Consider the following 19,343-nt stretch of genomic DNA (forward strand, 5'->3'; position numbering starts at 1 on the left):
ATCACCGGAGCCCGGCGGGTCGAGGCTGCAGTGGCCGGGAGCGGCCACTGCACTCCAGACTGGGTGACAGAGTGAGACTCCAACTCAAAAAAAATAAATAAAAATAAAAAAAATAAATCCGCCAAATTCTACATTCAGTCAAGGTGGCAGGGTACTCAGTAGGTCTTAATAACCAAAAGGAAAGTGTTAAATATACTTTGCATTCCCAGTTAAGTTCACTGCATTTTCATGCATGGCCCTTTTAACAACTCTAGAATCTGTAGTAATGTTCCCTCTTTCACTCCTGATATTAATAACTGTTATTTTCTCTCTTTGTTCTTGATCAACCCAGCCAGACTTGTGCCTTTGATTTCTCTGTGCTATTTCAAACAGAAACTTTAAGTACAACAAATATGCACCATTCTCTGAAGGCAGCACCTAATGAACGTGCAAAGTGTACCACAGCCTGGGACGCGGGATGGCTCTGCAGGTCGGGAAGGCCCTAACAGACACAGCAACTTGGTTAAGTGAAGAGCAACTCACAGTACTGTCCTTGCTTCAGCAGCTCAGTCAGACGAACACCACGACTCAGGAGTTGCTGAGTGGCAGCATCAAGGTCAGAACCAAACTGGGCAAAAGCAGCAACCTCACGATACTGAGCCAGTTCTAACTTCATGGTACCTGCCACCTGAAATACAGATATACCGGGACTGTAACTCCAGGACCCAAAATACAGATTCCGTTGATACATTTTAAGGGGCTAATCTAATGACATTTCCCCCTTCCTTGCCAAGGTGACGCAAAAATACCTGCTTCATAGCCCTGGTTTGAGCAGCAGATCCAACACGGGACACAGACAAGCCAACATTGATGGCCGGGCGGATACCTTTATAGAACAATTCTGTTTCCAAGAAGATCTACAACATAAGGAAAATACACATGCTAGCAAACTTCAAGTAAGAAATCAATTATCTTCAAATTTAGTCACTAGGCCATAAAACAAAAACTGACAAGGATACAATGTCAGTTCCCCTTAATCTTTTACAACCCAAATTACCTGTGTATCCTATTACTGAGATTAGGAGATGTACATGAGGTGAGGAAAAAAAACAGGTAGCATGTTTACAGTGAAATATACACAGGTGAAGTGATTTTGATCATTTCTGAGATCAAAATTATCTAGGGAGAACAGTAGTGGGTACAACTAAAACAAGAAAAACACTACTCCATGAAGGAAGACCAAGTGACAGACATGGGGTTTCACTACACTATTCTTCTTAGTCATGTATATAATTCAGACTCTTCCATAACAAAAAGTAAAAGGCATTTAACAAAGCAGTCAACAACCAATACTTCTCAAACTATGCCTTATAATTATCCAAACTGTTTTTCCCCTTATCTCAACCATTAAAATAATACCTGTCCGTCAGTGATGGAAATAACATTTGTTGGAATGTAGGCAGAGACATCACCAGCCTGTGTCTCAATGACTGGTAAAGCAGTCAAGGAGCCGCCCCCAAAGGCATCGTTCATTTTAGCTGCTCTCTCCAGCAATCGGGAGTGCAGGTAGAACACATCTCCAGGGTAGGCCTCCCGACCTGGGGGCCGGCGGAGAAGCAGAGACATCTGGCGGTAAGCAACAGCCTATAGGACAGCAAGGTTGCATAAATTCACGTTATACAGAAGATGCAACCATGAACTTTTACTGTGGAACAGATTCTAAAAACATTTCCTCTGACCTGTTTGGATAAGTCGTCATAGATGATCAAAGCATGTTTGCCATTATCTCTAAAATACTCTCCCATGGAACAGCCAGAGTAAGGAGCCAGGTATTGAAGTGGGGCCGCATCTGAAGCCGTGGCTGACACCACAATAGTGTACTTCATGGCATCTGGGGAGAAATCACATTTTAAGCTTTACAAGGTTATCATCACTGCGATTCTAAATCAGAGGCTACTGTAACAAATGTTACCAGGCTGGGTGTAGTGGCTCAAGCCTGTAATTCCAGCACTTTGGGAGGCCGAGGTAAGAGAATTGCCTGAGCTCAGATTAGCCTGGGCTACTTGGTGAGACCTCTACAATCAATAAAAAAGTAAGCTGAGCGTGGTAGCATACACCTGCAGTTCCAGCTACTTGGAAAGCTGAGGTGGAAGGATCGCCTGAGCCCAGCATGTTGAGGCTGCAGTGGCCATGATGGTGTCACTGCCCTCTAGCCCGGGCAACAGAGTGAGACTCCAACTCAAAATAAAAATAAATAAATAGGCCGGGCTCGGTGGCTCCGCCTGTAATTCCAGCACTTTGGGAGGCTGAGGTGAGTGGTTGCCTGAGCCCGCGGGTTCAAGACCCGCCTGAGCAACTTGGTGAGACCTCATCTCTACAATAAAATCAAAAATTAGCTGGGCGTGGTAGCGCGCGCCTGTAGTTCCAGCTACTTGGAAGGCCGAGGCGGAAGGATCGCCGGAGCCCAGCAGGTCGAGGCTGCAATGGCCAGGAGCGGCCACTGCACTCCAGTCTGGGTGACAGAGTGAGACTCCAACTCAATAAATAAACAAACAAACAAACAACTAACAAAATAAAAAACATTACCTAAAAGCTAAAAAGATTTACTACTATTAAGAATTAACCACGGGCCGGGCTCGGTAGCTCAGCCTGTAATCCCAGCACTTTGGGAGGCCAAGGCAATTGAATTGCATGAGCCCACGGGTTTGAGACCCACCCAGGTAACTTGGCAACACCTCGTCTCTACAATAAATAAAAAATTAGCCGGGTGTGGTAGTGTGTGCCTGTAGTTCCAGCTACTTGGAAGGCTGAGGTGGAAGGATCACTGGAGCCCAGCAAGTTGGGGCTGTAGTGGCTGGGAGCATGCCACTGCACTCCAGTCTGGGTGACAGTGAGACTCTAACTCAAAAAAAAAAGAGAATTAACCATGCCAGGTGCAGTGGCTCACTCCTGTAATCCCACCACTATAGAAGGCAGAGGCAAGAGGATTGCCTGAGCCCACATCTCTATAATAAATCAAAAAATTAGCCAGGTATGGTGGCACACACCTGTAATTCCAGCTACTTGGAAGGCTGAGGTGGAAGACTCGCCTGAGCCCAGCATGTTGAGGCTGCGGTGGCCATGAGTGTGCTGCTGCACTCCAGCCTGGGCAGCAGAGACTCCAATTCAAAAAACAAAAACAAAAAAGATGGGCATGGTGGTTCACACCTGTAATCCCAGCACTTTGGGAGGCAGAGATAGGAAGAATTGCATAAGCACATGAGTTCGAGACCGGCCTGGGCAACATGACAAGACCTCGTCTCTACAATAAATCAAAAAAAAAAATTTAGCCAGGTATGGTGGCACACACCTGTAATTCCAGCTACTTGGAAGTCTGAAGTGGAAGAATCACCTGAGCCCAGCAAGTCAAGTCTGCAGTGGCTATGACCATGCCACTGCACTCCAACCTGGGTGACAGAGTGAGAGTCCAACTAAAAAAAAAATAATAATCAGAACTGCTGGGTACAGTCTCATCAGATTACACCTGTAATCTCAGCACTTTGGGAGGTGGAGGCGAGAGGATTGCCAGAGTCCAGAGGTTCGAGACCAGCCTGGGCAAACTGGCGAGATTTTATCTCTATAGTAAATAAAAAAATTAGCTGTGTATGGTGGCACACACCTGTGGTTCCAGCTATTTGAAAGGCTGAGACAGAAGTATCACCTGAGTCCAGTAGGTTGAGGCTGCGGTGGCCGTGAGCGTGTCACTGCACTGCAGCCTAAGACTGCAACTCAAAAAAAAAAAAAGAATTAACCAGAATCAGGCTGGGCATGGTGGTTCACACCTGTAATCCCAGCACTCTGGGATGCTGAGGCAAGTCTCACCTGAGTCCAGGGGTTTGAGACCAGCCTGGACAACATGGCAAGACCTTGTCTCTACAATAAATAAAAAACTTGGGTGTGATGAGGTGCGCCTACAGTCCTGGCTATTGGGGAGGCTGAGGCTGCAGTGAGAATGCTACTGCACTCCAGCCTGGGAGTCAGAGTGAGACCCTGACTCAAAGAAAAAAAAAAAAAAAAAAAAAAGAAAGAAAGAAAAAGAATTAACCAGAATCAAACAACTTCCACTTTAAAGAAACCAACAAAACCTTTAAACATATTTGTGCATTATATACTTTAACTTACTCATTTATACTAGGCAGTTCAGCTCATTAGGGAATGATTAAGATCAGCCTCCTGAAGCAGAGGCTGTCCTGAGCTGCCAGTGATGGTGCTGGCGCCCTTTCCCACCTGCATCCGTGAGCCTCTTCACCAGCTGGGCCACCGTAGACCTCTTCTGCCCAACAGCCACATAGATGCAGTATAGCTTCTTCTTCTCATCAGTTCCGTCATTGAAGCGCTTCTGGTTAATGATTGTGTCGATAGCAATGGAGGTTTTCCTTTAAAAAGAGAAAGTCAACATAAGTCTTCCTGAACATTCCAAAGGACTTCCCAGGTATGCCTTTACTCCTCCTCCTCTCCCTTCCTTCACATTCTCCTGTCCCCATGACATTTACCACTTCAAAACTGAACAGTAATCTTCCATAGAGCAAATTTCAGTTAGAACTTTTAACATGCTTAAGTCTTTACCCAGTCTGTCTGTCACCAATAATTAGCTCACGCTGACCACGACCAATTGGCACCAAGCTATCCACAGCCTTAATGCCAGTCTGCATGGGTTCTCGTACTGAGATTCGAGGAATTATTCCAGGGGCCTTCAGACCAACTCGCCTACGGGTCTTAGAACCAATTGGACCCTTAAGAAAACAAAAATAAACAGGAAAAACCCTCAGAAGAATCCATTGTGACATTGTTAGGAGCTGCAACCACATTCAATAAACTTGAACCCACCTTTCCATCAATGGCGTTACCAAGGGCGTCCACCACCCGGCCCAGCAGCTCCTCACCCACGGGCACATCCACGATGGCTCCTGTCCTCTTCACAATGTCTCCCTCCTTAATCAGCTTATCATTTCCAAATACGACAACACCAACGTTGTCAGGTTCCAAGTTCAGAGACATACCCTGCACAAGACAATGAACACATGAAGCTGGGGACGCCTCCATACACTGACGCTGTGAGAACTGAAAGCAAAGATCCTGGGCAGGTAAGCACTCTTCTACTGCATGTTCTTTGGCTCTTGAGCTGGGTGATCAGTATGAGACAGAGCGAGCAGGGCCAACAGAAATTTTTTGTTTTTTGAATTTGAATTGGAGTTTCACTCTGTCACCAAAGCTGGATTGCAGTGGCACGCTCACGGCCACCGCAGCCTCAACTTGCTGGGCTCAGTTGCGTCATCTGCCTCAGCCTTAGAAGTAGCTGGACATGCACATGCCACCATGCCTGGCTGACTTTTTTTTAAATTTCTTGTAGAGACGAGGTATTGCCCAGTTGCCCAGGTTTGTCTCGAACCCATGGGCTGGGCTGAGGCAATCTTCTCACCTCAGCCTCCCAAAGTGCTGTGATTATAGGCATGAGCCACCACGCCCAACCCAAAACAGAAATTTTAAGACATATTATTAACCCCACGCACTCGGAGACATCTCGCGGATCACCTATCACCACACTATTTTACAAAACAGTAAAAAAACAAATCACTTCATAGTAAATAATGTAGCATTTAAACCAGTTATCTTATTGTAATTAATATTTGGCCTATACTGGCATTCTGGACATTGACAAAAAAAAATCAAAATCTTATAGCTTTTATTTTTCAAATGTGGTAACTGTGGCACAGTCACTGACACACATTGCAAATTCACTGATACATGTTGTACAATAGGAATCTATGGGACTTCTTCCACTTGGTGTTTTTGTATTTGGACAATGCAGTCGCGTTTTCTTCCTCCTACATTAATAATACATAATTTGTTAGTCTGTTGTTCAAATACAATGTGGAAGGATACACTCGTGACTCCTGAAACCCACTTCTCAATTGTTCGATTGTATCTCAGTATATACTTCATTTCTTTGCTTTCTCATGCAATTTGAATGGAAAACTTCAAGGAAACGTGCATTCTTGAAAAATCTGCGATGGTGTTAAGCTTGTTCTGTTTAATCACCAGCAAACTCATTATGTCCCCTCAGAGGACATCTGAATGGTTTGCTAGATTTATGATGTTCCCCCAAAAGGGTCATCTGAGGGCAAAGGGCTGACATCTTTTTTATATGCAAGAAGTTCCATAAACAGCTTCAAAATGATCTAATAAGAACCTGTACTCCTCGGGCCAGCAGAAAATGAAATTAAAAGTTATCTTAGCTGCGTGTGGTGGCTCACATCTGTAATCCCAATCACCTTGGGAGGCGAGAGGACTGCCTGAGTCTAGGGGTTTGAGACCAGTCTAGGCAATTTGGTAAGACCTTGTCTCTACAATAATCCAAAAAATTAGCCAGGTGTAGTGGCGTGTTCCTATAGTTCCAGCTACTTAGAAGGCTGATGCGGAAGGATCACTTGAGTCCAGCAGGTTGAGGTTGTGGTGGCAGTGAGCATACCACTGCACTCTGGCCTGGGTGACAGAGTAACAGAGTGAGACTCCTACTCAAAAAAACCAAAAGCTATCTAACTAGCTATTCAAGATCAAATTTTCATAACATAACAGTACCAAGTCACTTCTCACCAACATAACTGTATTTTAGGTCCCTAAATCATGTCTGAAACAAAAAACCTATTCTAGAAATGATGTGGCCAGTAACGAAAGCTCTGGAAAGTACTTAAATACAGAAGAGTACCATGGAATATCATTGCCTATACAAAAACCTTAATATACATCACTGATATTCAATATAGCATCCATTAATCATGTGTTGCTATCTAAATTAGTCAAATTTAAAAGATTAAAAATTTAGTCCATCACATTAGCCACATTTTACAAGCTTAATAGTGACATATGTATATAATGTGCCATATTAAAAAGCATGTACAGTATTTTCATCACTGCAGGAAGTTTATTGGACAGTATTTTTCTAGACACTTTGGATCTTAAAAGCTAAAAGGAAACTGAGAATTCATCTATTTTAACCTTACCTTTCAAAGATACATAATGTACAACACTGAAGATAGAAGAGGTTTTGGCTAAGGTCTTACAGTGATATTAGGGCCCAATGGTAACTCTAGGCTCTGTAATTAGTCTTTCACATAAGCACCTCTTCCTCCAAAGGGACAAGAGCAAGAGGATCAAGATTCTCTTTTTCCACATCTGTGTGCTCAGTAGATAGCACTACTGGCCCTGGTCCATCCAGATGTCACCCTCTGCTTTCCTGTAAGAGCCCTGGACTCCTACAACTTTTAATTCTCATCCCATTGGCTAGATAGGCTCAACTTAACAAAAAGAAGTGGACTAATGTCATTAGCGAGCTTCTGACAGCTATACCACTAACTCACCTCTCACCAGCAAGGCTCCTCTTACTAGAAATACATCACTCACTTTCAGCTTTCTCCCAGAAATGAATTTGAAGTTATCCAACATTTTTTGTATAAAATGATCTTAATGGACAGAAAGAAAAGACTTGAATTCATGTAATTTGGATGAAGCTTTACTCAATTATACATCTGAAGCCAGTGCCTACAACTTATGTGTAAATCAGTCTCTAGAGCAAAAAACCTGGCTAGCCACCAGGTTTAATTTCATTCTCTTTACAATCTGATTACAACAAGAAAATGAAACTTGAAGATTTAAAAAAATTATACAATCTCTTAATTGCTAAATGAATAACTAAAACACAAATCCTAGAATACCAAAATCTCACTTTATAATTTACCTTTAAGCCTGAAGAAAACTCTACCATTTCTTCTGCTTGAACATTCCTCAGCCCATGAACTCGAGCAATACCATCACCAATACTTAAAACACGCCCAGTCTCCTCAAGGTCAACAGAGGTATCAGCTCCGAGAATACGCTCTTCAAGAATAGAGGACATCTCCGCAGTGCCTATTGAGAGGATAATCCAATTTAAAAAACAGTCTGAGCCAGGCTCGGTGGCTCAGCCTGTAATCCTGCGCTTTGGGAGGCTGAGGTTAGTGAACTGCCTGAGCCCATGGGTTCGAGACCTGCCTGGGCAACTTGGTGAGACTTCATCTCTACAATAAATCAAAAATTAGCCAGGCGTGGTAGCACGCGCCTGTCATTCCAGCTACTTGGAAGGCTGAGGTGGAAAGATCACCGGAGCCCAGCAGGTCAAGGCTACAGTGGCCAGGAGCGGTCACTGCACTCCAGTCTGGGTAACAGAGTGAGACTCCAACTCAAAAAAAAAAAACAAAAAAAAACAAAAAAAACACAGTCGAGTCCCCAAATCTTTACAAAACCCATCTCTCAATAACATAAAGAGTGGTTTTGTGATTATAATAAATTGTATTCTGAAATATAGCAAAAGATTCTATTCAAAAACCTGAGTATCAATTATAAAAATTAATCCAAGTGATGGAGAGAAAATAAACAGAAATCTTCGCAAGGCAAATATTATGTGGACAAGCTAATAAAAGTAAGCAATGCCCTTAAAAATAAATGTTTTACACCTTCTGTTTTACTTTAATTTCTAAGGAAACTGTACCGATGTTAAAACCTGAATTTTGGGCTAAATTCTCTGAAAAGCATATTTTAAAAACCAATAACCAATTGCTAAAGTATCTTTCCCTTTAAAGTCACCCAGATACTATTCTTCACTTTAGCATAGAGGCAACATATAGTGTGTGTGTCTATTTAACATTCTATTTTAAAAGTCCTAATAAACATCCCAAAAGAAATTCCTCAACCTACAGTATCGTCCTTTGCTCATCTCTCCCATTTCTCAATCACACCTGCAATGTGCAAATACAGATTGCCAAGTACAAGGTAGTAGCTATTGTCTTTAAATAAACCTGTCAGTGAGAAATGCTTACATTTTTCTAATGCTTTTTAGGAGAGGAAAAAAAAGAAACCATAAGTTAGAAAGACTCCACTACCTAGTATGTTAACTCTGTTTCCACCAAAGTGGCATTAACAAAACAAAGAAGCTGTACTAATATCCAAAGAGAAATAAATGGCTGGGCAGGATGGTTAGCGCCTGTAATTCCAGCATTTTGGGAGGCGGAAGTGGGAGGACTGCTTGAGCCCAGGAGATCAAGACTGGCCTAGGCAACATAGTGAGATCTCATCTCTACAAAAATAAAAAAATTAGCTGGGCATAGTACCACGCACCTGTAGTCTAAGCTACAGGTGGGAGGATCGCCTGAGAGGTCAAGCCTGGGTAACAGAGTGAGAGATCCTGACTCAAAAAATAGAAAAATCAAGAGAGAAATATAGAAATGTAGTTCATTTCACTAGCCCTGCCAAGACAGGGCTAAATGACACATCATGGTTTAAGAACCTGAGATTTTGCAGGAACCAAAAATTAAGAAACTTCAATCCATGATGCCTTCATTACTAAGGAAGGAAGCGTGGTGAACGCTGAGCAATGACTTACCAGTCTTCTGAAGATGAGTGTTAGAGGCATGGAGGTTCCTTGTGGCAATGAACGATGAACCCAAAGCATTTCTGGAGACCTAATGCAAAAACATTCTCATAAATTTGATTTTTTAAAAAAGCCTTTCTAAAACTGACAAGCTTAAACAAATGTAGGCTTTGTTTGATCAAATTGCTGGTGAAGATATTAATGATATTTAAACTATCTCACTTAACACAGTTATGATGGTGAGAAGTGACTTGGTACTGTTATGTTATAAAAATTTGACCTTGAATAGCTAAAGTTAGATAGCTTTTTTGATATGTGTGATTATGCAGTTCCCGGCACACAGTATGCTATAAAAAGCATATTTTAAAAATGCAGTCTAGGCCAGGTGTAGTGGTTCATGCAGGCAATCCCAGTACTTTGGGAGGCTCAGGCAGGATGATTGCTTGAGGCCAGGAGTTCAGGACCAGCCTGAGTAACACAGCAAGACCTCGCCCATTACAAAAAAAAAAAAAAAAGAAAAATGCACTCTATCTTAAAAAGCAACTATTAACAAAGCATCAACGTCTTTCCCTTTAAAAGCATCCAGGTACTATTTTGACTTTAGACTTATTTCAACTGAGGTGTAGAAATTCTCAATAAGGCAAATTGCTTCCTATTGGGGTAAACCTCAACATATTTCCAATTTTACTTCAAATAAACAAGAACTCAGCAAATAAATACTGGAGTCAGATTAGAAATCAAGAGTATAGCATGCAGACTCTTTTCCCTGTCTTTAACAAATCCTGCCACAACCTGGAATCCTGTTTCTCCTCCCTTCTAGCTGCAATGCTGTGATGTGAAGCTACCACCCTCTATTAAGAGCTGGATGAAAATTGTTAAAAATGTTTATTTGCTAACGAAAGCCAAGATGCTAGTAGTGGCTGTGCTAGGACAGACAAATAGCCAGAGTGTTTATTTCGTCTGCGAACGGGTTTACGTTAACTATGTTTGTTTTATTTTTAAAGTGGGGGATACAATTCCGGATTAGGTAGATAAATGGTAGGATTGTGTTCTTAACGTCAAGGAGGGAAGCGAGGGACTCTGACCCTCAGTCATTTCCCAGCCTCACCTTACTTAAATTCTCCTTCTCCAGCGCCTCCCCAAAGCCGGGCGGACGGCTCAAGGGCAAACGCCCCATACACGAGCAACTGCCCGCATCGAGGCCTTCCGGCACCTGCAGGTGCGTTCCCGGTGTCCGCGCTCAGCCCCCCAAAATCGCCTACTCTGTCAACTGCACCTGCCCCTCTCTCGGGGCAGAGGCTGCACGCCGGAGCCCGCTGAGCTTCGCGCAATGTCAGGACCCCCGACGCGCCCGCGTGCGACTACAGTAGTCTCCGACCTTGGGCGACAGGAGCCCCGGAGCATCGGCGCCGAGGAGCCACACCGTCTCGGGGAGGTAGCGCCTAGGCTCGACCTTCACCTCAAAGACCCCTCAGGCCTCGCTCAGCCAAGACAGGCCTCGGCTGCGCGGCCGACCCCAAGATTACCGCCTCCCCCGCCCCGCACGCGAAAGGCCGGCCAGAACAGCCCCAGTGCAAGATGGCGGCCGTAGCAGCCCCCCACCACCCCGCGGACAGCGCTCCCCAACAGCGCCCGCCGCCAGCGGGAGCCTTGCTGGATCGCGTCCCCCGCGCCTCTCCGGGGCTCACCAGTCCGGCCCGCCGAGGGAGGGCGCGGGCCACGGCCGCGGCGACGCGCACCGACAACATGTTAGCAGTTTCACGGCACTAAGCTACTCCGCAGCCGCAGTCTCCGAACTGACTGGAACAAAATGGCCGAGCGGCGAGGAAGGTCACGGCGGCCGGCCCAGCTGACCCGGAAGTACTGCTCCTCACATTGACTTCCGGGCGCAAATCACCCCTCTTTTTTTAAAGCCCGTTACTAATTTTCTAAGTATAATTTTTAAGTTTAAGCTTCAAAATGATTAATTAGATATTTGCCAGCTTTGTGCCCGACATTCGTTACTCATTTATTTTGGCTTCTGGAGTCGACCTTGAGGTTGCCCCTGGCGATCACGTGAGTAGCGGAACCTTCAAGGAAGCCCTTCCCAGGCCCAGTCTGGGTGCTAATTTTTGAGGGTGTCACCCCGAATGGGTCAGACTGGTGTGAGGATGAGTGAGGGACATAGTGTCCGTGGGCCAGGCACAGGTGTCCCACAGAGCTGGCTAATCTGCAGCCCACTCAGACCCTCCGAGTGGAAGAAAATGTGGGGCCATCTGATTCTTTAACAAAGACACCATTCTAGGGCATCCCCTACACATTCAAGCTAGAGAATCGCAGCTCTTTAGATCCCATCTAAAGGAATCCCGTCCGTGCAGCAGAGCATGTTGTTTAAAAATCCTAGCAATCACAAGTTACAGTAGAGTAGTTGTCAATCAGACTGAGAAGGTGGGCCAGCATCAGCAGCATCACACCAGACCAGACTAGGGCTCACGCTTTCCTACATCTCATCTTATAACACTGAGGACTCTACTTTTTCTTTCAGAGTAAAATGGAAATGATGAGGAAAAACTTTCTGTGCCCTTCCAATAAATTTGTGGGGGAGCTTTTCCCTCTACATATTTTTTTTTTTTTTTGAGCTGGAGTATCACTATGTTGCCCTCCTGGCCTTGGCCTCCTGGGATTACAGGCTGAGCCACCGCACACCAAATATTTTGTTGTTTTTTTTTTTTGAGTTGGATTCTCACTCTGTCGCTCAGGCTGGAGTACAGTGGCACGCTCATGGTCACTGCAGCCTTGACCTGGTGGACTCAGGAGATCCTTCAGCCACAGCCTTCCAAGTAGCTGGAACCACAGGCGTGCGCCACCACGCCTGGCTAATTTTTTTATTTATTGTAGAGACAGGGTCTCACCATGTTACCCAGGCTTGTCTTGAACCTGTGGGTTCAGGCAATCCTCTCACCTGCACCTCCCAAAGTGCTGTGATTACAGGCGTGAGCCACCATGCCTGGCTTCAGAATTTTTAAGATATTAAAATTTGTGCAGAATTTGTGTGTGTGTGAGTGTATGTGTATGTGATGCTGGGTATTATGTGATAGGGGAGACTATTAATATTGGCTTCACGTTTCGCTGTCCTGAGAAGCATCTTTTGGATCCATCCACCAAATCCTGATTTAAACACAAAACCTTAATTTGGGTGAGGCATATGGCTATCTGGGTTAAAACAGTCATCTCCTGAAGCAGGGCTTGCAAAAGCATGGTCAGCAATCCTGTTCTTTATTCTAATATCTTTTCAAGGTGAGCATAGCAACAGTTCTCCTGGAATTGAGGGGTAGATAAATTATAGAAATTAATCTCTAAATTTAAAGCTTTGGCGGGGGGAAGCAGGGATTTCAATTTGGGGCAAACACACAGACCTGGCAGTCTTTGGTATTCCAAAAGAACAAAGAAAAGGTTAGGGGTTTAGAAAAGAAAAAAGAAATATTATGTGCTGCTCTTTGAGAAAGTTTATTGGCAATAGTAAGATTTTAGAGACCTGGCAAGTTTTGGTTGGTAAATGATGACAAGAGGTAAAACTATTCTTTTTTTGTGTGTGTGTGTTGGAGTCTCACTCTGTTGCCCAGTGCAGTGGCCGCTCCCGGGTGATCCTTCCACCTCAGCCTTCCAAGTAGCCGGAATTACAGGTATGCGCTACCACACCCGGCTGATTTTTTGATTTATTGTAGAGATGAGGTCTCGCTGCCCAGGCAGGTATGGAACCCGCGGCTCAGGCAATCCACTCACCTCAGCCTCCCAAAGCCATGGGATTACAGGCTGAGCCACCGAGCCCAGCTGGTAAAACTATTCTTAAAACTACCACTGGTTGTTTGAGCAGCTATTAGATAAAACTGGTTTCAGGTTACAGCAGGCAGTTTCAGCAGCCAGGCTTGCAGAGTATTACATTTTTTGGAGTAATGTTGCCCTGAGTGCTTTTCTCCCTCCACCGCCCCACCCCAAATTACACAGTATTTTAGTTGACAAGAATGACCCAGTCAACTTTCACTGGCTAACAGGAAAAAAATGTAAACAACAACATTTCAGGGATATTTTGTAAAATTTGTAGTGCACCAACTTATCTGAAATGTGGTCACAGAGCAGAGCTGTATTTGGAACAAAAAGAATAAGCCAAAAAATATGACTTATAGTGAGAAAGGAGACAGCTAGAAATTTGGTAGGCAGACAGATAGGGCGGTCCCGGTCGTAAACTCCCTGCAAAGCCCATGGACTGGAGTGAACACACCACTTACAGGTCAGTGAACGTCATTCTTTACCCACTTTTTTCTAAGGGACCCTCCCCAACCCTCGCCTGATTGGTGAAATTCCAAGACCACAACTTCTGTACCCCTAGCTGATTGGCACTAATTACTAACCAATCAGCTTACTCCTAGGACTATATAAACACCCAGACTCAACTCTCCTTTGGCAACTCTTTGGGATTTTTCATGCTGCCTAGAGCATTTCTTCCACTCAATAAATTCCTGCCTTTTTACCCTCTGGTTGGCGGTGTCCCTTTTTCTTCTTGGGCATGAGACAAGAACCTGACCAAAAGACCTATGAAGACCACTGGAGCTGAAGACCACTGAATTTGAAGAGAACTGCACACGCCTGCTGACTTGCCAACTGATGGACCCAGCAGAGTGGGCAAAGCTGGCAAAGTCGAAGTTAACTGTGGAGCAGAGCCAACAGCAGAGTGGAGCTAATGGCTGACGGAGCTAGGGCCACTGAGCTAACACTGCTGAACTAACAGTGAGGCAAGGAGAGCCCCCAGCCTAATAAAATAAAGGCCTCCTCAGGATAGAGAAAGGGCCCTCTTAGTACAGTAAGATAAATGCCTTCCCAGAATAATGAAAGAGTCCTTCTAGCACCATAAGATAAGAGATTTCATGGAAGATTTATGTTAGAAAGGAATGTAGCTCCCAATCTGTAGTGTGCATGTGTAACTCCACTGCAACCTTGGGCCATGAAATACCCAATTAGCCTGTATGTTACTAATATGTAAGCCTTGTTGGGGGAACAAAGAGGCTAAAAGTGTGTAAAAGTCAATGCCCCCCTGCACTCGGGGCTCAGCCTTTGGATGTGAATCTGCTGAGCCAGTTCTGGCATGAATAAACACCATTTCCTGGCAATATAGCTTCGGTATCCCATCTCTCTGTAAAATCCTGCCACATCTCTGGTGCATTGGCCAGGAATTGGGAGGCAGAGATGGTGTTATCACCTCCCTTGTCACCAGGGTGCGACCCCTGGGATGCTGGAAGAGGTGACCTCACCTGGCACCAGTGGACCGATTGATCCATAGGGGACTAGCCCTCCCAGTGTGGTGGGGTAAGGATCCCAGGAGTCCAATGGAACCCAATGAGTCCCAGGAATCAGTCAGGAGAGCACCGCCCATCAGATTGGTAAGAACCGGGGTTCGATTTGGTAGACCTGCCCTTAAGAGGCAGAAGGGGAATCTGATCACCTCGCACAGTTGCCTGAGTAGTCCCACAGGGGGATGGTACCGTAACTGGGCAGTGGGTTGAAGACGTGTGAATGCGAGTGAATGAGATGTCACCTAGTGGTGAAGTGAGTGCAGTAACCCGGATTTGATTCCAGTGGTGACCTTCACACAGCTAAATGGCGGGAGTAGATTTGGGGACTGGTGGTGACCTTCACACAGCTAAACAGCAGGAGTAAGTCCTATAGTGGGACTGAAACCTGGTTAGGGGGTTGTACCGACTCACCTATTGTCAAGAAGGCACCTGAAATATCTCTGCAAGGGGTATGGTACCCTGGATCGAAACTAGTAGGGGGGTTATACTGACTTGCCTATTGCCAGAAGGAACCTGAAATACCCCTGTGAGGGGTATGGGTGAAGCAAGTGTCCAACCCTCTTACCCCCACCCCCATTCCTTCCCATCCTGTGCATGATTGTTGTCTTTTAGTGAGTGGAAATGGGTGGCATTCAGAGCACAATTAGATCAATCATGGCTTGAGGCTTCTCAGTATATGAGTGGATGTGATATTTCCAGTGCAAAAGGTCAGTGGTGGTAAAAGGCTGATATATAAAAGTACGTTATCCCCCTTGGATTTGGCCGTCTGGACGGTGCATGGTAAAGAATTTCAAAAAGGGATATTCAGGGAATTATGGTATTAAGTTAACTCCCAGAAAGTTTTGGACCCTTTGCAAAGTAGATTGGCCTTCATTTGAGGTGGGGTGACCCTCTGAGGGGTCACTAGATGAGAGACTAATTAGTAAGATGTTTGACATCATTGTGGGGGATTCAGACCACCCAGATCAGTCACCCTACATTGACTGTTGGCAAGATGTAGTCCTCTCCCATCCACCTTGGATAAAAATCTCCCTAGAAAACAGCTATAGAATTATGTTGGCCCAAGCAACATCTCCCTCAGGGTGCCAACTGGGGTCAAGAAAGGCTGTTCTGTATGAGGAACCTGAGGAGACACCCCCCCACCTTATGTGCCACTGTACCCTTCATTGCCATCCACACGCCCTGCAATTGTGCAGCTGGAGCCATGCCAGAGGCTGGCCTCAGCCCAGAGTCCACCCTTTCCTCAAGGTCACCCAAAATGCCCCAGGCAGCAGCTACTCCAGAGCTGCCAGTGTTAACTCCGTACACTCAGGCAGAAAGGCATCAGGGAAAATTTGCCGACAGCCCCCCTCCCCACAGATGTCAAAAGACTTTACAACTGCCATTAAGGGAAGCAGAGGGCCCCTATACTACAGTCCAGATGGCCAAATCCAAGGGGGATAACGTACTTTTATATATCAGCCCTTTACCACCACTGACCTCCTGCACTGGAAATATCACATCACTCACATATGGAGAAGCCTCAAGCCATGATTGATCTAATGCAGTCCATTCATACCCACAAGGCCACTTGGACTGATTGCTGCCAGCTCTACTTAACTTTGTTTAACACTGAGGAACCTGCCCCATTACTCAGGTGCTTTAAAATGGTTAGAGAAGCATGCCCCTAAAGGAATGCTGAATGCACAAGCCTATCCTCAAAATCAGTTCCCTAAGGAAAATCCCCAGTGGGACCCTATTGATGGCCATGAATTTCAAATACTCGAGTATTATCAAGAGGTCCTTTTGAGTGGTATGAAGAAAGGAGGGGAAAAGGCCATGAATATGAACAAAACCTCAGAGGTGCTCCAAGGCCCCAAAGACAGCCCCAGCTAGTTTTATGAGAGGCTATGCAAGGTTTTCCATCTCTACACTCCCTTCAACCCAGAGGCAGCTGAAAACCAGCAAATGACTAATGTAGCCTTTGTCAGTCAGGCTCAGGGAGACATCTGGCATAAATTACAGAAGTTAAAGGGCTTTTCTGGGATGAATGCTAGCCAGCTGATAGAGGTTGCAACAAAGGTATTTGTCATTTGAAACCAAGAGGCCCAAAAGGAGGCAGACTAGAAAATAAAAGAGAAAGTAGACCTGCTTGCCACTGTTTTGGCAGAATGACACACCTGAGGAGCTGCCCTGTCGGGCTGAGGCTAAGGACAGTGTTAGCTTCTGACTTAAAGGCCTTCTGAGCAGATCAGTACAGCTGTACACTGCTCCAATATGTAGAAGATCTGCTGCTGGCTGGGTGAACACAGGAGGACTATATAAAAGGAACACAACAGTTCCTTACCCTCCTGTGGAAGGCTGGCTACAACGTTTCAAAGAAAAAGACCCAAATCTGCCAAGAGAAGGTAAAATTCCTTGGCTTCCATTTATCCCAGGGGCAATGTCAGCTCAGCCCAGAAAGAAAGCAAGCCGTCTGCTCCATTCCAGTTCTGACTACCAGACGTCAGTTTATGAATTTCTTGGGACCTCCGAGTTTTGTAGAATTTGAATACCTAGATTTCCACTGCTGGCAAAGCCTCTCTATGAGGCCACAAAGTGGGGAGAACAAGAGCCTATGTTATGGGAACGAGCACAACAGAAGGCCTTTGAGGAAATTAAGTAAGCCCTTGTTAGCACACCCAACCTGGGGCTCCCTGGCATATCTAAACCTTTTTTCCTATACATATACGAATGTACTGAAATAGCAGTAGGGGTCTTGACCCAAATGCTAGGATACTAGCACCACCCAGTAGCATACCGCTCCAAGCAGCTTGACTATATTGTCCAAGGCTGGCTGCCTTGCTAACGGGCACTCACTGCCACAGCCCTTCTAGTGGAAGAGGCTGACAAATTAACTAAGGGACAAGAACTAACGGTCTGGGTGCCACACTCGGTGTTAACATTAATGGAATATAAAGGACAATGCTGGTTGACTAATGCTCGAATGGTCAAATACCAGGGAATGTTATGAGAGAATCTACGCATTCACTTGGAAGTGGTGTGGACTCTCAACCCTGCAACTTTGCTGCCTACCAAGCAAGGTCAGCCCTAATGTGATTGCATCAAGGTTATGGATGAGGTATTGACACAACTTCTCCGGAATCCCAATGTGGAATATTTCACTAATAGCAGCAGCTTCATAAGGGAAGGAAAACAGTTTGCAGGATACTCTGTAGTAACCCTGAAGTCCACCATCGAGGCAAAGCCTCTGCCAAAAGAGACTTCAGCACAAAAGGCAGAATTAATTGCGCTAACTCGAGCCCTCCAGCTAGTAGCAGGAATAAATGTCAATATATACACTGAATTAAATATCCCTTCACCACTCTTCATGCATATAGGGCTTTGTATAAGAAAAAGGGTTTAATCAACTCAGGAGGCAAAGACATAAAAATATGGTAAAGAAATTCTTGAATGCAGTTATGCATTGCCGGGGACACCAGAGGGAAGACAGAGTGGTCACTGAAGGAAACAGGAAGGTGGACCGGGAGGCAAAGCTCGTGGCCTCCCAGGGAACAGCAGGGCCAGCAACTTGGCTGCTGCATTGTTCCCAAGTCCATTGGCAGAATGGGACCCTAATTATTCACAGCATGAGCAAACTTGGTTCAAAACTGAAGATGCTAACTAACTCCCAGGTGAATGGTGGAAATTTAATGATGGGCAAGTTGCCGTCCCTGAGGCTTTGGCCTCAACCTTCATCAAGCATTTTCATCAAAAAAAAAAAACACATACAGGCTGGACAGCTCTCAAGACTACATTAGGCCAGCACTTTTACATTCCCCAACTCTCCAGCATACCCTGTGCAGTATGGGAGGAATGTGAAGTATGTGTCCAAAATAACTGTGGCAGGGGCCTGAGATCTCTCAGAGAGTGCAGAGTGTTGGAGAGGCCCCATTTAAAAACATAGTTGTGGGCTTCACTGAGTTTCCCCGGGGGTCTGGGGCTTCAAATATCTGTTCACTTTTGTGTGTACTCTCTTGGGTTGGGTAGAGGCCTTTTCTACCTGCACTGAAAAGGCACATGAAGTAGCATGGCTGCTTCTAAAGGAAATCATTCCCCAATTTGGAATCCAAATCACGGTAGGGTCAGACGGTGGGCCACCCCCTATAGCTGAAGTAATACAATTGGTGGCAAGAGGGTTAGAAATCACATGGAAATTATACACTGCCTGTCACTCCCAGAGTTACAGAAAAGTGGAACAAATGAACCAGACTGTAAAACTGCAACTAAGTAAACTGTGTCAGGAAGCTCACTTGAGATGAAAACAGCTATTGTCAATTGCTTTGTTAAGAATCAGGTCTAGTCAGGCTTGGTGGCTCAGCCTGTAATCCTGCGCTTTGGGAGGCTGAGGTGAGTGGATTGCCTGAGCCCTCGGGTTTGAGACCCACCTGGACAACTTGGTGAGACCTCATCTCTACAATAAATCAAAAATCAGCCAGGCGCAGTAGTGCACGCCCGTAATTCTGGCTACTCGGAAGGCTGAGGCGGAAGGATAGCCGGAGCCCAGCGGGTCGAGGCTGCAGTTGCTGGGAGCGGTCACTGCACTCCAAGCTGGGTGACAGAGTGAGACTCCAACT

The 19,343-nt window shown here is 45.3% G+C and overlaps 1 protein-coding gene across 4 annotated transcripts in view; it reads right to left on the minus strand.

Moving 5' to 3' along the window:
• Positions 1-19,343, minus strand: part of ATP5A1 (ATP synthase, H+ transporting, mitochondrial F1 complex, alpha subunit 1, cardiac muscle) — a 28,653-nt gene that overhangs the window by 1,376 nt on the left and 7,934 nt on the right. Inside the window, exons 2-11 of one of the 4 annotated variants that reach the window (XM_021716037.1) lie at positions 11,110-11,221; positions 9,434-9,512; positions 7,754-7,923; positions 4,846-5,019; positions 4,585-4,751; positions 4,246-4,394; positions 1,719-1,870; positions 1,399-1,623; positions 789-896; positions 523-667 (exon numbers count right to left, since the gene is read on the minus strand). In XM_021716037.1, coding sequence (XP_021571712.1) covers positions 523-667; positions 789-896; positions 1,399-1,623; positions 1,719-1,870; positions 4,246-4,394; positions 4,585-4,751; positions 4,846-5,019; positions 7,754-7,923; positions 9,434-9,512; positions 11,110-11,169 — 1,429 coding nt within the window. In that variant the 5' untranslated portion in view covers positions 11,170-11,221. Of the gene's footprint in view, positions 1-522; positions 668-788; positions 897-1,398; positions 1,624-1,718; positions 1,871-4,245; positions 4,395-4,584; positions 4,752-4,845; positions 5,020-7,753; positions 7,957-9,385; positions 9,513-11,109; positions 11,292-19,343 lie in introns of those variants that run through there. The other 3 variants (XM_021716038.1, XM_008064988.1, XM_021716039.1) reach the window with 3 other exon arrangements.

The sequence above is a fragment of the Carlito syrichta genome, unplaced genomic scaffold (assembly GCF_000164805.1).
Source record: "Carlito syrichta isolate Samal-C Ts95f unplaced genomic scaffold, Tarsius_syrichta-2.0.1 Scaffold308121, whole genome shotgun sequence".
Classification (NCBI taxonomy): Eukaryota; Metazoa; Chordata; class Mammalia; order Primates; family Tarsiidae; genus Carlito; species Carlito syrichta.